The sequence below is a fragment of the Triturus cristatus genome, chromosome 4_1 (genome assembly GCF_964204655.1).
Source record: "Triturus cristatus chromosome 4_1, aTriCri1.1, whole genome shotgun sequence".
Classification (NCBI taxonomy): Eukaryota; Metazoa; Chordata; class Amphibia; order Caudata; family Salamandridae; genus Triturus; species Triturus cristatus.
In genome coordinates this window covers 40029224-40046791 of record NC_140585.1, presented here as the reverse complement: position 1 = coordinate 40046791, position 17568 = coordinate 40029224, and the positions used below count along the sequence as shown (strand labels likewise).

At 47.4% G+C, this 17568-nt stretch overlaps 1 protein-coding gene across 2 annotated transcripts in view; it reads right to left on the bottom strand.

The window, feature by feature from the left end:
* CNOT12 (CCR4-NOT transcription complex subunit 12) overlaps positions 1–17568 on the bottom strand; it is a 422228-nt gene that overhangs the window by 41149 nt on the left and 363511 nt on the right. For both annotated transcript variants that reach the window (XR_014981070.1, XM_085651437.1), the window contains exons 7-9: positions 11702–12056; positions 9557–9704; positions 1735–1916 (exon numbers count right to left, since the gene is read on the bottom strand). Coding sequence is in view for 1 of the 2 variants with exons in the window: in XM_085651437.1 (XP_085507563.1) it covers positions 1735–1916; positions 9557–9704; positions 11702–12056 (685 nt within the window). In the remaining variant the exon portion in view is untranslated. The remainder of the gene's footprint in view (positions 1–1734; positions 1917–9556; positions 9705–11701; positions 12057–17568) is intronic.

Below are 17568 nucleotides of genomic sequence, written 5' to 3'. Positions count from 1 at the left end.
CGAGGGCAGAAAAACAAGCAGGAAAGGCAAAACCGAGGGCAGAAAAACGAGCAGGAAAGGCAAAACAGAGGCTGAAAAACAGAAAAGGCAAAACAGGGGCAGAAAAACAGACAAGGCAAAACGGGGGCAGAAAAACGAGCAGAAAATACAAAACCGAAGGCAGAAAAACAAGCAGGAAAGGCAAAACCGAGGGCAGAAAAACGAGCAGGAAAGGCAAAACCGAGGGCAGAAAAACAAGCAGGAAAGGCAAAACCGAGGGCAGAAAAACAAGCAGGAAAGGCAAAACAGAGGGCAGAAAAACAAGCAGAAAAGGCAAAACCGAGGGCAGAAAAACAAGCAGGAAAGGCAAAACAGGGGCAGAAAAACGAGCAGGAAAGGCAAAACCGAGGGCAGAAAAACAAGCAGGAAAGGCAGGAAAGGCAAAACAGAGGGCAGAAAAACAAGCAGAAAAGGCAAAACCGAGGGCAGAAAAACAAGCAGGAAAGGCAAAACAGGGGCAGAAAAACGAGCAGGAAAGGCAAAACCGAGGGCAGAAAAACAAGCAGGAAAGGCAAAACCGAGGGCAGAAAAACAAGCAGGAAAGGCAAAACCGAGGGCAGAAAAACGAGCAGAAAGGCAAAACCGAGGGCGGAAAAACGAGCAGGAAAGGCAAAACAGAGGCTGAAAAAACGAGCAGGAAAGGCAAAACCGAGGGCAGAAAAACAAGCAGGAAAGGCAAAACCGAGGGCAGAAAAACAACAGGAAAGGCAAAACAGAGGCTGAAAAACAGAAAAGGCAAAACAGGGGCAGAAAAACAGACAAGGCAAAACGGGGGCAGAAAAACGAGCAGGAAAGGCAAAACCGAGGGCAGAAAAACAAGCAGGAAAGGCAAAACCGAGGGCAGAAAAACAAGCAGGAAAGGCAAAACCGAGGGCAGAAAAACAAGCAGGAAAGGCAAAACCGAGGGCAGAAAAACAAGCAGGAAAGGCAAAACAGAGGCTGAAAAACAGAAAAGGCAAAACAGGGGCAGAAAAACAAGCAGAAAATACAAAACCGAGGGCAGAAAAACAAGCAGAAAAGGCAAAACTGAGGGCAGAAAAACGAGCAGGAAAGGCAAAACCGAGGGCAGAAAAACGAGCAGGAAAGGCAAAACAGGGGCAGAAAAACGAGCAGGAAAGGCAAAACAGGGGCAGAAAAACAAGCAGGAAAGGCAAAACCGAGGGCAGAAAAACAAGCAGGAAAGGCAAAACAGGGGCAGAAAAACAAGCAGGAAAGGCAAAACCGAGGGCAGAAAAACAAGCAGGAAAGGCAAAACAGGGGCAGAAAAACGAGCAGGAAAGGCAAAACCGAGGGCAGAAAAACAAGCAGGAAAGGCAAAACCGAGGGCAGAAAAACAAGCAGGAAAGGCAAAACCGAGGCTGAAAAAACGAGCAGGAAAGGCAAAACAGGGGCAGAAAAACAGAAAAGGCAAAACAGGGGCAGAAAAACAAAAAAAGCAAAACAGGGGCAGAAAAACAGAAAAGGCAAAACAGGGGCAGAAAAACAGACAAGGCAAAACGGGGGCAGAAAAACGAGCAGAAAATACAAAACAGAGGGCAGAAAAACAAGCAGAAAAGGCAAAACAGAGGCGAAGAAGGCAAAACAGAGCAGAAGAGGGAAAAACAGAGGGCAGAAAAAACGAGCACTTCTCTGGAGGTGTGCCTTCCACCTCTGGTGCTGGCATAACTCTACAAACACACAAGGAGCTCACATCACCTTAAGAGCCGATGGATTGAAGCCTGCAAAGATTCCCATCTTCTTCCCAAGGGAAATGGGTGATTTCTTGGAGGGCTTCTGCTCTTCTTGGTCAGCATCTGCATCTTCTCTAGGTGTTCTCACCGCCGCCGTCGCTGCCGCCTCCTCCTCCTCCTCCGAATCAGGTCGGGGCACCTTAGGCTCTGAGAAAGAAATAGCAGTGGTGCAAATAAGTCCCCCGACAAGAAGACATGATAACAGCCAGCTCAGTAGGCCCACTTCACTTTTTAACCACAACTGCTGGACACCAAACCAGCAGGTCCCTCAACCTGGGGTGCCCTATGGACCCTGCTATGAGGAACACAACTTGACGGACAGGTCACGTTGACTGATCTGACTTTCCATGTTTAAATCACATGCATATCCTGCTCAGCGTTACTAAGTTAGCCAAGCTGGACAACCAAACATTGTGGGAAGAAAACACTGAAGCAATGACCTGTATGCACTTGGGATGGTGGCGCGCTACGAATGTTGTCACACAACTGATAAAATACTCTCAGTTATTTCCTGTCTCTTTAGCACATGCACCTGCTCAGCATGACAAATCTTAGAGATCAGAAGTAGAACACCACACGTGTGCTGCGGCTTGCACAAGATGTAATAGTGAGCACTCAACCAGTCACCTGGGCACTAATGGATGATAGGTGCTTGATTAACTCCACAATGGTACGCCTTCACCAGAAACCAAAGCATCAAGCACCTGGATTGGCCCACTCACTTGCTCTTAAAATCCAAGGCACCACAAACAGGAAGCCAAGACCATGTCCAGGCTTCTTGCTGTCCCTTCATAGATACAGGAGTTGACTGAGGTTGGAGGCACTGAAACAGTTATGGGTAAATTTGAGAAAGTTCCCTCTTTCTGCATGGTTGCCCCTACTTTTTTCTGAATTGCTGATGTTCATTGACGGAGTGTGATCTATTGGACCCGTGCCAGATGGGATTCAGGAGCAAGGTGGGTACGGTGGAGCAATGTTTGAACCTAAAGTTGATAATTGATAAGTATAACGTTGCTCGATCGTCCCCCATTTACCTTGCATTCATGGATCTTTCATCCGCTTTTGATTTAGTCAATAGATCCAAACTGTGGACTATGCTTCTTAATTATGGACTGGATGAGGCCCTTGTAAACTTCCTGGCTTACCTTCATACCGATCTTAAGGCACAAGTCAGGATTGGGATGGGTGGTGAAGTATCCGGAGCCATAAAAATAGGCAGGGGGGTCAGACAGGGGTGCGTTTTAGCACCCCTGCTGTTTATTATTTATATTAATGGCCTAGCTAAAGCACTGAAACAAGTGACTAAAGACGTCCCAATTATCCAGGGGCACGCACTCCCAGTTCTATTATACGCAGATGATGCGGTCCTTATGGGCCGCACTCCAAATGCCCTCCGTTTGCTTGTTGAAACTTTCGTTCAACACATGGAGGCCCTAGATCTGCGTGTACATTTTAAAAAATCTTTTATTATGCCATGTGGGCCTGGGAAACGAAAGCTCAATACTATACATATAGGGTCAGACAAATTAGAATCTGTAACCTCATTTCCATATCTAGGGTTGGTTTTCGCTGCGAACGGCTCATGGAGTGGGCATTCTGCCCACGCCATGGGCAAGTTCTCGAAAGCCACCAATTCTATATTGAGTCTTTCACGGCCAAAGAAAATAGGCGCCATTAGAGCTATTTTAATTTTTTTTAGATTACAGTGCATTCCTGTAGCTACTTACGGGGCTGAGGTTTGGGGATTGGGGAAAAGTCCCGGAATTCAGCGCGAAGAGAGTCGTTTTTGCAGGAAAATACTGGGCGCCCCAATCTCATCCTCTGAATTCATTTGTCACAAAGAACTGAACCTCCCCTATGTTTGTGACTTTATTAGAACTAGACCAGCTCTATTCTGGATTAGGATCTGGAGGAATAACTCAGCAACTTTAACACAAGACATTATAAAAGACTGCCTCAAATGTGACCACGGCTTATTAATCCCCTGGCTTGCGGGAGTTTTAAAAACATTGCGTGCCGTGGATAGAGGCGATCTTTTCTCCGACCCGCGGCGTTTCATGGCGCTGTTTACCAAATTATAGTTCATGTTCAGAAAATTTCACCAATCGCAGTAAATTTGTGTGACTGTTTTACCTTTGGATCCCTAATCGTGAATTGTTGGACTTATATATGTCACAGTTTCTTATAGAAACGTTTTCCTCAAACTTGGGATTAACCGAAGAATTCCTTTTACTCCTGTTTTTACAAATCTGGATACTTGAGGAGAACTGGTGTTTAAGTGCTAAGCAATCTAAGTCGGGATTGTGGCAATCTAAAGATTTTATACCAGATTGGATTACTTTGCCCTGAGGAAGCCCGCTGTCGGGCGAAACGCGTTGGCTGTTTTCTCGCTGCTGTTCAATCTGCAATAATAAAAGAACCTACTCTCTATATGTGAAAAACTTGGACTCCAAAACGTTATATATAATTCTTACAGTTTGAAATGTTGCCTCTCTGTTTATGATCTTTTGTGTTAAATGTGTATGGTCTCAGGACAGTGGACCAAAGAGGTGGGCAACCTGAATCTTACAAATCATCTACACCCTGTGTATAGGAGGGTAGTGCAGCTGTTGCTTTCCCTAACTGTCTATTTTGCTTTATATTTCAGTATCTAGGTATACTACACTGTGTAAGAAAAGTAATGTGTAAAGTAGTTTACTTGACATCCTATTGAAAAGCCAATACAAAGAACATGTCCAATATTTCAAAGTACTGCATTACCAGTAATTCTACTGTAACTAAACCAAAGTATATATACAACTGCAATTCAAAACTGTATTATTACTGCAAAGTATATATCACTTACCTGTGCCAGGCTTGCTTGGTTGTAGGAAATAAAATAACTAAAAGAATATTTTATACAAAACCAACTGGTCTGAAGTTCAGTCTTTGAGTGTGTGATATCATTTGCTGATTGAGTGTGTACAACAAATGCTTAACACTGTCCTCTGATACTGCCTTACTGCTCGACCAAGCTACCACAAATAGAGAGTGAGGTGCGATCTAACTTTACCTCCGCCTACCTTTGGGGTTCCACTAGACTCTGTGCACACCATACCTCACTTTGGTATAGTATATACAGAGCCAGCTTCCTACAGTAAACATGGACATGTATCCTCAGTCATCATCAATTATGCCCCTAGTGAACGAACTCTGGTCCTGTTCTCCCGGAGCTGTGAAAGGCAGGGAGCAGTGCTGTTGGTCTGTGCACAGACTTAGTGGATTGATTAGTTGAAAACAAAAATGTATGTGAAAGGGCCGTTTGAGAAGGGGGTAGCCTTGCAGCAAACTGCAGTAGCCAGACCTTTAAAAAAAAAAAAAAACGATACAAAAAAAATCAAACTCTTTGATTGGGTAGGGTAGCACGTGATGAAGTTAAACATAAATGCTACTGAGTGGTGGAGACAATCTAGAGCAAGGGAAGAAAGGAGCAACTAGATGGGAGGAATTAAATGACAACAAAAATTAAAACATTGAACAGAACGGTGAGGGGAGAACAACGGATGAGATGAGAGGGCAACCGAGAGTACTGGAGGCGAAGATGTAAAGGGTAAGCAGAACACGGGGAGAGAGCACAAAAACAAACGCACTCCCATGGAGTGGTAAAAACAAAAGAAAAAGTAGTTCTCTGCATGTGGGCAAATAGAAGGATACGAGTCATCCAATCAAAATCAGGGTAAAGTAGCTAGACCCGAGGGGAGGGACAAACACGAGAAGAGGAAGGAAAGCCAATCAATTAAAAGCAGTGGCAGGTCCTGGTATTGTCAGCAATAGGTCCTCACAATAAACAACTAAAAGTGATCTGTAGGCGAGGCCTAAAAGCACCCTCTGCTTGGGTGCCAGTCCTTCAGGTTGGAAATGCCCATTAAAAAGCTGGTATATTGAAGGAGTCTCAAGTCAAACCCTAGTAACTTGTGATTAACAGTGGGTGTGCACCCTAAGGCTGGATGTTTGCAGAACTGTGTTAGCTGCTGCTGTGGAATGGACCAAAAGCGCACAGGGTGTCCAGTTTACACAAACAGCGCTTCAATGATGTTGTTCTACAGAAGAAGACAACGTGATTCTGCTACAGCTTGTCTTACTCCCCAAAAACATTAGAAAAGACACCTCGATGCAAGCTTCATTGACTGGAGCAGCGCCTTTGCCTTCTACTTTGTTGATCGAGGGAAGCTCGTGGTGAAGATGGGTGTAAACAAGAAGAGCTTGCTTAATTTGACCCTACGACTTCACGCGGACACGCGGATCAGAAGAAAATTCAACAAGGCTCGTGGAATTGCACCAAAAATGTATCCTGCCAGTGGGTGCAACAGGGGTGCATTCTGCCCGCCCCCTGTTGCTTCGCAAACTCTAGTCTCAGCTCTAGAAGCGTCATTATTCCCAGTTGACAGCAGCTCTAAAGATAAGCAGGTCATCCTATGCTGTGGGTTAGTGCTCTTTCTGAAGCTCAGAGAGGGCTTCAGAGTCAACTTACTAAACTGGCCACCCATGACAGAGATAATTCATTCATGTTTAATTTAAAATATAAGGTTTTAGTCTTCACTAATGATATAAAAACATTTAGGGCCTGGAAATTAAGTCTCGCCTTGAGGTTGTCGCCAGTCATCCCTACCATGGTTTTTACTAAACTCTTAAAAACAGAACAAACAAAACATGCATTCCATTTATGGCAAAGAGAACATTAGCACAGTACATGAAAATAACTTGTGCTAGTCAAACCACCAAAGGCACAGCCACCCAAACAGCACAGTAAACAAGGCTCGCTAAAATGAGGGACATCCCTTGTCACCCTTAGCAACTGCCCGCTGAGGAACGTTTCTCCAACAAACTCCATTTAATAAAAAGATTCCGTTTAAAAATCCACGCTAAGCCCGACTGTACAGATGACGTCACATGCCCCTCTATGGTACTGATGGCGTCATTGGTTTACGTGCAGGAGGACCTCATTCCAAGATGGCCGCATATTAGTGCTGTAGAGCTGGGCTGGGTGCACTGCCCACGTTGCACAGACAGCTTCCCCATGGCATCCATCAGCCAATGATTAGAGCGGCAGACCCTGATGCAGAGGTCTAGCCCGGGATCAGGGTTCAATTCCCCGCCTCGGCGGGTCTTGGGCTCAAATATTCCACGGACCTGATAATTCTCGCCTCGGTGCCTATTCCAATCATGGAGTCCCACTCTGCAACTCTGGGCAATAGCTTGCTTAATCTCCACAACGGCCCCCACAACGCTAAGGATGCCTGGCCTTTGGGGGTGCCCAGGAGTGGACACCTGTAACGGAGACTCCCTACCTCGGATCGGGCCCCCCTTCCTTACCCTATCCAGGGAGTCCTTTCCGCTCAATCCTCCCCGCTCGGACAGTCCATCCAAGCTTTCATCCACAGCCTCGGTGACCCCAGGAACCCCGCCCCTCTTTCTCTTACAGGACCCAATCCCGAACAGCGACCCACCGGAAGGACAACCCCTGATTCCCGGAAGTCCCTCCTACCCGTTCCCCGCCGGAGACAGAAAAGCCGGAAGACAGGAAGCAGAAGTCGTCGAAGGATCGTGGAAGGAGAGTCCGGCAGGAGATACGACGAAGGGAGAGGACGAGAGCGGCGAACCAGAAGAGTGGTCGGAAGACTGGTGGAGTCCCCCGGAGGAGGCTGAAGAGCGGCCGTAACTCGGATGAGAGTTACGGCGGAGCCCGTGAGTACCAGCTTTCTTTCAGCATAGCACTCTAAAGTACCCGTGTGTACCCTAGGTTCTTTGTACATAAATGTATATAGTCTCTCTCCTGTTAGCACCCCTGCACACTAATAGGATCTCTCAGTATCCATTGTACAGCACCTCACGCTTTATACATAGTGTCCCACTCAACCCCCTTCCCGAACACCCATCTTCTTCGACTTGTCCCTCTTTCTCCCCGTCCCTTCTCCTCACACTCCCCTCCTCTTTATCACTCCCGGGTGAAGGTTACGGCAGCGACATAGTGTCCGCAGGTCTAACGGCTCCCTCTGTGTTTTGTCTCACTGCCCTCCGAGGTGTCCGTCCTTCCCCTTCCTGGGACCAACGTCGGCGACTTGGACAGCAGAAGACCTTCGGTGACGACGACCGCAACCGACGAGATCCCACATCGGTTCCAACCCCTCCAGCTGCAGAGAGCCGTATTCTATCCTGTTGCACACCGTACCTTGGACTCAATAAAGTAGACTATTGCACACTATATACGGCCTCCTTGCCTGCTTTTCCAGCCCGCCGAATCCCGAAGATCACAACACCTCACAGGGAAAGCCAGGATGGGTTCTACAGCGGTATTCGTACAAGCGCCTTGAGACCCTTGCGGGTGAGTAGTGCGCTATACAAGTATCAAATTTACATTTATGTGCCAACCTTGTGTGGAGCCACAGTGATATCGTCCCTTAGGACTATGGGCCTCATGTAGGTAGCCAAATACCGGTCGGTAACGGCCGATTTTCGGTAATTATACCGTTACCGACCGGTATTTTGGCTATTGGTATGTAGGGGGACAATTTCTGGATTCGGAATTTACCGAATTGGTAAAATTACCGAATCGATAAAATTACCGATTCGGTAATGTTACCGAATCGGTAATTTTACCGAATCGGTAAGTTTACCGATTCGGTAAATTCCGAATCCAGAAATGATATGTAGGGGGAGTGTGTGGGTGTTTTTAGGAGTCGGTATTTACCACCAACTAATAGTTGGTGGTAAATAATTTATGGATGTGTGTAAGCATGTGTAAGCGCTTAGCAGTGTGCAATGTGGCAGACATACATGCCCTTAGGGCATGTATGTGTGCCACATGTGCACACATGGCCGAATCAGGGGTGCAACAGGGTGTCAATGTGACACCCTGCCACCCTTGCAAGTGTTCCCCCCATTACCGAATCGGTATTTACCGATTCGGTAATGAGGCATACCTTCCCATCAATGGGAAGGTATGCCTCATTACCGAATCGGTAAATACCGATTCGGTAATTACCGAATTGTAACGAATCGGTAAAAATTACCGACTCATTACCTACATACGAGTTACCACTTCTTAAATACCGATTCGGTAACGTTCGGTATTTTAGAAGTGGTAACTGGTATGCTACCTACATGAGGCCCTATATGAGGTCACTCTCTCGACTACACGACGATCATGGGAATGTTCGCAGCATTCCGCTGAAGACTTACAAAGGGTAAATGCACTGAGGGCCATACTATCATCTTTAGTGCTCTGTGAAAAGTGGGGTCGGCCCGATTTGCATTTGCTCTTTACTAAATCAAAACCTCTGGCCAATTATGATCGACATTGGCCCTTTCTTCAATTATCATCATTTTTAATATTCTTATCATAATTATTATTCTTACTACTAAAAATAAATTTTTGTCAGCAGAACATATTATCTAATCAATGGTACCAAATGTAATGCCCTGTAAAGATTAAAAGGTGAAGATAGTCCGGATGGAATTCTAAACTTTGGCCGACAGCAGGGTTCTCCAAAGTCTACATATCTCCATTTGGATGAATCTAGTTATCTTAAAAATCTGGCATGGATCTGGCCCTCCAGGACTGACTTTGGAGAACCCGGCCTACAGGATAAGGGGCTGAGCTCCCTTAATGGAAGTTGGCCATCGTCCAGTCCTCACCGAGCCAATGAAGTACCAAGTCTAGGGTTCCGGCGCTCGCACCCTGGCCAAGGTGAGCTGAATTCACATGATAAGGTGTGTGGGTGAATGGGGAGGTGGTATTCTGTCCTTACCTGTGGAATCTTGAAACATCCACTCGTCACCATCAACCTCCGTAGAATTAGGGGCTGCGCCTGGCCGGCCTGTGGGGGCCCGGTGTCCACGCTTACGGCTTAGTGAAGCCCGCGTCCGGTAGAGAGAGGAGTCCAGGATCTCAGCCTCCTGAGAAATGAAGACCATGATCAGTGAATTGTGGAAAGAGACAAGTGAACCCAAGTTGCAGAGGCTCAACCCCATCTTTTGTTGAGAACAGTGGACTGGGTTCCAAGCACTGTACTGGGGCGGTCAGGGCTGGCGTCAACCTGCCTGGCAGCTAACCGCAGCTCTGGAGCGGCGCGCAGTCTAGAGGTGAAGGGTGAGTCCCATGGGTTCTAGGGCTACTTCTAGGCGATGTAGGGGATAAAAGTTAATCATCTAATTGCGAGAGCTCAGAGGTGGATTCTGGTGGTGAGACGTAAGATTTGCGGTGTTGTTGTGACAGTTCTGAGGAGGACAGGAAGTAAGAACTCCATAGGTGAGATGGCATCTAGAGGTGGGAGTTCAGCAGTGGGATCTGGTGCGAGGGCTCAGAGGTGGGATCTGGTGCGAGGGCTCAGAGGTGGAATGTGATGCGAAGGCTCAGAGGTGGGATCTGATGCGAAGGCTCAGAGGTGGGATCTGGTGTGAGGGCTCAGTGGTGGGAACGGGTGCAAGGGCTCAGAGGTAGGATCTAGTGCGAGAGCTCAGAGGTGGGATCTGGTGCGAGGGCTCAGAGGTGGGATCTGGTGCGAGGGCTCAGAGGTGGGATCTGGTGCGAGGGCTCAGAGGTGGGATCTGGTGCGAGGGCTCAGAGGTGGGATCTGGTGCGAGGGCTCAGAGGTGGGATCTGGTGCGAGGGCTCAGAGGTGGGATCTGGTGCGAGGGCTCAGAGGTGGGATCTAGTCTGAGGGCTCAGAGGTGGGATCTAGTCTGAGGGCTCAGAGGTGGGATCTACTGCGAGAGCTCAGAGGTGGGATCTACTGCGAGAGCTCAGAGGTGGGATCTACTGCGAGAGCTCAACGGCGGGATTTTAAGAAGATAAGACAGCAAGACTAAGTGCTCTGTAAATTGCTCCAGTGAATACCTGCTGGATTGTAGCATTCTCACTCAGGCATGTAATAACCCTTTCTGGGGCGGGGAGAATTCCATCTGTAATCATTTAAAATGAGTTCTAAAGGGGGTGTCTCCCTGGGCATGTAATGCCATTAATCAGGGCCTGGATCAAGAGTCCTGATCTATGTGTTACACCCTTGACTATTGACTGCTGGGTGAGCCTTCCCGCCGGCATTGCATTTCTATGTCATACGGGGTAAGCTGGCCTCTCCTCGCCTCTTACTCCCTTCCTTCTCCCTCTGACTGTGGCACGGCCAATGTTCGGTAAGTCGGAGGCGAAGCGCAGTACCCAGGGGTATTCACTCAATTGACAGTGTTGGGAAGATGGCCCAGAATCACCCGCTGTCACAGGAATGGGTATTGTTAGCGACATCAGCCTGGACTCTGCTATGTTGAGCCCATATGCATCATAGGAGGCATGTGGTCAAGTTCCTACTCTAGAGGGCCACCCAGAGAGTATATACGATGCCCGATTTAGGAAGCTGAAGAGAAGTATACAATATGGTGTAATCCACAGGGCAAGCTCTTTGCAGCCTTTCCTACAACTCCCTAGGATATGCAGATAATTATCACAATAGTTTATACCTTATGAGACAACAAACCACGCCTTCGTTTCAACAAATGCTTTAATAAAAAGTAAATATTTATTTCCTCAAATCCGAATTTACTCTGTGGTTGCGGATTTTACCATTAAGGTAATTACCTCTAAGACATTTGGAAAAATGAAGTATTAAAGGCCTGGCATTTTTTACAGAGTAGCATTTAGTAGTCAACTCTGTAGGGTACCAATATTTAATCTCAATCCCTTCAAATAATCCCAGTCTAGTCTTTAGGATTTCGACCAAGGAGTGCATCTCTGCAGCACCAGAGCATCTCTGCCTTGTCATAGTTCTGAGCAGGAATCATGGTGGTCCAAGGTAACACAGAATACGTCAATTGTGGAGCCTGCAGACTCACCTTCCCCAACATCCTAAACTGAGCTCAGTTTCATAAAGATAACCCACCCATGTGTGAGTTTTACAACTAACCTCCAGGAAGGAGAAATCCACCTCGTTAGCCGGAGCTTCTTCCATTTCTTCAGGAGTCTCACGTGCCTCTTCTGCCAACATTCCTCCATCCACCATGTCACCCTCCTCATGCTGGACCTGGGTCTTCTCCAAGTCTGGCTGAGGTTGGCTAGAGCTCCCGCCTGCAGAAAAATCTTGCTCGTTATCCTCCAACGTTGGAGTGGCACCGTCCCTTGGCTGGCCCTCGCTCTCCTGGGATCTGCTGCTCTGGAACGAGGCAGGCCTCGCCGCCGGGGTGGGGTGCCAGGATGATCCTCTTCCCAACATTTCCTCGAGGGCACTGGAGGGCATCTCTGGCTGAAGGGCTTCATGGGAACTGTGGGGGAAAAAGATGTTAAGAGACTACCTAAGCCTTTGGCTACACAGCAAACCTTTGACCTGGAGAGCATGTTATGAACCTGCACAGGGTGATCAGAGATCCCTTATTTCTTAACTTCAAGTGGGGTATGTCCTCTGTTCGCCTGTTACTTTGGCCAACTCCTGCATGTGCATAACTCTTAGGTAACAAATTAAACGTGTGCATACCCCTCCTTAGGATACTCTTCGACATATGCACAGCTCCTGGCGATTCTCCTGCACGAGTGCATAGCCCATGGCTAGAGGCACACATGCATTCCAAGATGTGCAGGTAAATGCAGCTATTTACTGGAGATGCAAATGCACACGTGCATACTACCTCTGTACCTTTGTCACATGTATACCTACTGGGAATACATTTATGTATGTGCACATCTCTAGCGAATACATGCACACGTACATTTCTTGGAGATACTCCTGGAGAAATGCTAGATCTCTCTTGGAGATGGTCCTTGCCATGAGAGTGTCTACCAGGGATGTTCCTGGCCAAACCCACGTATCAGTGGCTACTGCTAGACATGTCCATGTTTAACATAGATGTCCACTGAGCTCAGTGAAGCTGATAAACATGCGAATGTCTCCTGAGGATTGTACCATACATGTCCATGTATCACAGGTGTGCTCCTTGCCATACCCACGTATCAGTGGCTGCTGCTAGACATGTCCATGTTTAACATAGATGTCCTCTGAGCTCAGTGAAGCTGATAAACATGCCAATGTCTCCTGAGGATTGTACCATACATGTCCATGTATCACAGGTGTGCTCCTTGCCATACCCACGTATCCATGGCTACTGCTAGACATGTCCATGTTTAACATAGATGTCCTCTGAGCTCAGTGAAGCTGATAAACATGCCAGTGTCTCCTGAGGATTGTACCATACATGTCCATGTATCACAGGTGTGCTACTTGCCATACCCAGGTACCAGTGGCTGCTGCTAGGCATGCCCATGTTTAACATAGATGTCCTCTGAGCTCAGTGAAGCTGATAAACATGCCAATGTCTCCTGAGGATGCTACTATACATGTCCATGTATCACAGGTGTGCTCCTTGCCATACCCAGGTATCAGTGGCTGCTGCTAGGCCCATATTTCACTCAAATGTCCCCAAGACACTGATGTTCACATATCTCAGGGATGCTAATAAACCTTTCTGTCTCTCCTCTTGATGCTACCATAGATGGCCATATATCACGGGGTGATACTAGACATTTACAAATTATCTGGGGATGGGGCTAGGCATGGAGCTGGGTTTAAAACCTATTCAGGGACACTCCTTTGCCTCTGTAAGGACATGGGCCTTCTTTGTCCTTTTCTATTCTTTATCCACCGTTTGAGATACATGGGAGAGTCAGGAGAGATCAGACAATTCTCAGTAAGAAGCTGGGAATCACATTAAACAAATGAGGGATATGAAAAGGCTGCAGGAGAGACAGGTAGAGATGAGAAAGAGCGAACAGTGTAAGAGAGAGAGGGAGACAAGAGCAGGGATGGACAAATGCAGGAGGAAGAGAGGGGAAAAAAGAAGACGAGGAAGGGGAATTTGAGGAAGAGGAAGAAGTGGGTAAGTGCCTCCTATCTCCATGGGCGCTCACAGGCCAGATATTCTTTCAGAGTCCCAACACCTCCTACGAAGTGACAAGCGACAGCTCACTCCAACACATCACAGAGGATTGGACATGCATTAGCCACATCCACCTCAAACGCCGTTCACTAGTTTGACAATGAAGACAGATCATTAACCAGGGTGAATCCCATCTCGCAAGTGGGAAGATGAAATAAAGACAGGTCCCACACTCAGCCGTCATTCAGGGACTAGGTTTCGGGAAGGCCAGATTGGGATTTAGACCCAGCCTGGTGACCTTAACCTAACTCCTGCAACATGTAGACGGAATTGAAGATATTTCTCACACCCCGGCCTGAACAAGCATTTAGCTCCTAAGGCAATTTTATCTGATTTATGCACTGCCTCTGTGAGCATGCAGCTGTCTCTTATACCACCGGTCGCGTACAGCCCCTTCGGCTGAAGGATGCTTTCTCATGACAGTACACCACTCTGGTGCTGATGTTGGTCATCAGACTCATACAAGGGTGCATGGAGGCACAACCCAGGGATGCTCATGAGAAGTGGCTGAAGCCATTCCTGTAAGTATACCACGCTGCAAATAACAAGTATTACATCTACACAATAGTGATAACCCGAAGCCACCTTAAAGTATTGGACACACTTATAAATGTCGAGACTGGGCATCCTTCGGATTCACAGATTGCATCAGGTCTCGCAACGCGAGCATAGACAACATAGAACCAACCACCAACATCACTGTAAACCTGGAGCAATGAGACAGCAACCCCAGCTTTTGCCAATACCTACAGAAGGATGTCAACCCTCAAACTAGCTGTGGACTACGTAAGGAGACCCTTCAGAAGATCACGATGGCCGAAAAGATCTGCACTGTTTACTTCTGCCCCAAAAATTCAACACGAACGTCAGATGGCAATAAAAGAGGAAAACGTCCTACACAACATCACACATCTTCCAAGGCTATAGCAAAAATAGTTTCTATTGACACACCAGTAACACAAGGTATACTGGAAACAGAACAACCATCACACAACCAACTAGAACTCAGTGTGGAGGCGGTCACACAGCGGAGGCCAAGAAGATTGTTACGAATACAAAGCAAGAAACCATAGTGCTCAACGGTGCCCGATTCACAGACAATGTCTGACTGCCAGCAATGAGGCAAAGTAAGAAAGGTGTATAAGGGTGCTCTTAACACACGCCTAATCATATGAGGATGCATAGATACAGTCAAGGAAAAAGAGAACCCACAATCCTCCCACCAATCCAAAATCCAACATGGTGGAGCTATGAAGATCTTAACCAACGTAAATTGTTAAAGCTCACTCATGGAAATGGACAAATGATCTGCTGTGCTTCAAACGCAAGAGCAGGCATAGAAGGAAATGCCCCAAAATGAATGCATCCTGAGGTCTCATCATAAGACTTGTAAGGCAGCAGACAACTAGAACCCTGTCCTCTTCACGTTAAGGGACAATCCACCTTAGAGGAGGCTGGATGACCAACAAAAACATGAGCTCATTAATGGCCTGAGTGAACCACATAAAAAATCATGTAAGGAGGGAGAGTATATAATAGGCTCCGATTACGATAAGGACCCAATTATACAGAATGCAAATATGTCGCAAGGCAAGATTAATTGCATATAGGCTTATTACGATAAATCATTTTTGTTTTTTTTAATGTATGGCTCAGATGCACTGTCGCAAAGGCTTTTTGGAAAAGAAATGGTGTTAGACAAAAAAGTGGGCATTACCAACTGTGGCAGTCTGGAAAGTAAATGAGAAAGTGCGGTTTTGCAGGGACAATCAGATAACAATCAACTTACGGTCTTTTAAAAAAAAAAATTTGATAAGAGAAACAGTATCCCTTTAAACATAATGGTCCACGAAACATTTCAAACTGATTGCCAGGGTCACAGAGGATGAGCAAAGAGAAAAGAAATACGAAAACACACAACTCTGTTAAAAAAGCAAACTCTAAAAGATGCTATGTAGATTTTTATAGCGTGCTATCAACCGTGAGGGTATCAAGGCACTTGCTGATTGGTAGGCGGCGGCTTGCCTTCAGTTAATCAAAGAGCCAGGCCTTCAGCTTCTTGCGAAACTCGAGGAGCGACCAGGAGGACCTGATGTGGTTAGGGGGGGGGGGTCATTCCAAGTCTTTGGGGCGATGTGTGAGAAGGCGCAACCTCCCGCTCTGTTCATGCGGGGGAGGAGACCGGCTGAGCAGAGGTGCATTGGCGGTTGTTGGAAGTGGATACAGGTGTTGTAGTAAGCGGGGCCAATGTTGTGTGAAGCCTTGTAGGTGAGGAGTTTGAAGTGAGTGCATTGTGTGCATGGAGAACCAATGGAGTTCATTGTGGTGTGGAGTGGTTTGAGTGCGTCGGGGGAGGTTGCAGGCGAGTATTGCTGTGGGATTCTGGATGGTTTGGAGTCTGTTCTGGAGCGGTTTGTTGATTGCAATGTAGAGTGCCATTCCATGGTCCAGTCTGCTTGTCATGACGGCTTGTGTTACATTTTTTCTCATGATTTCCACTAGCCATTTAAAGATTTTATGCAGAATCTTCAGCAGGAGGAAGAAGGTGGAGGTAACTGTGTTGACTTGTGCTGTCATGGCCAAGTTTTCCTCCAGGATGATTCCCAGGTTTCTGGCATGAGCGGTAGAGGATGGGATGGGCCAGAGGTCCACCTTCTACCAAGTGAAGTCCCACAGGCAGGTTTTGCTTCAGAAGAAAAACAAACAGCCACCGGACACCCCCCCTGTCCCTTTCGCTTTGTATTGGCTCCCCATAAAGAAGAGAGCAATTTTCAAACTCCTCTGCCTGGCGCATAAACCTCTGGCAGGTAAGTGGCCCAAATACCTACAGGACAAATTGACACCTTATCGTCCAGATAAAAACCTCAGATCAAGGAATCAGCTCCTCTCTGCCCTCGACGCATCTGCACTAAATACGATGCACGGGCCTTTACATATCTGGCCCGTCACCACTGGAACAATGTGGCGGGATAGGATTAACAACTCGGGAAACTGATCAGCTAGAATACGTTTATTTTTATTAAGACACTTTTGCGTCGAGTTGTTACTCTTCCTGAGACAGTTTGGATGGCATCCGTCGTGGTTAGAGGGATTTGATTCAACCCGGTAGGTTCCAGCTTCACTCTTTCCTTTTCTGGGGTCCACTCTCCGTTGTCCTTCCGATTCCAGTCAAAGGAGGAGGGGAGATGCGGCCAACAAAAACAAAACAAAAGGGTATCTGGAGGATGCTCGGTCTTTAAGCCACACTCACTTCGGGCCGGGGGTGAAGAAGTCACCACTCACTCGTGTTGTGAGGCACTCTGGTGAACTATACAATACGATACGATACGATGTTGCGGTGCTCAGTGCAAAGGGGATGGTGACGTGAGGATTGTTATTAAAAAGAAATAGGAGGAGTAGGAATCAGGTTTCGGCGGTAGGGCGACCTTTCCTCCCAACCCACCCTAAGAACCTGTCCCGTACCTGTGTCAGTCACGCTCCTCCGGGAGCGTGGTTCGGCGGCGCGTGGGGACGTTGGCCTCCTGGCTTCTCCTCGGCTACAGTGGAACTGCTCTCTCGCTTCCCTCCGTCATCTCCGGGCTTCTCCGCGTAGATCACCAACGCTCCGGCTCCTAACTCAACTTCCTCCTCTCCGGTGGTGACACACACGCTGTTCTGGAAGTCCTCCGTTCTTATTGGTGGTGGGACCTCTGTGACGTCGGATGGGGGCGGACCGTCCTCCCAGTGGAATCCCCAGTTGAAGGAGCCGTGTTCCTCTTCAGTTTCTGCGGGAGGTAATAAAAGGTCGGAAGTTCACCAGTCCCCCTGCTGAGAGGAAACAAGAGGGAGAGATGGAGGTATGGCCAAC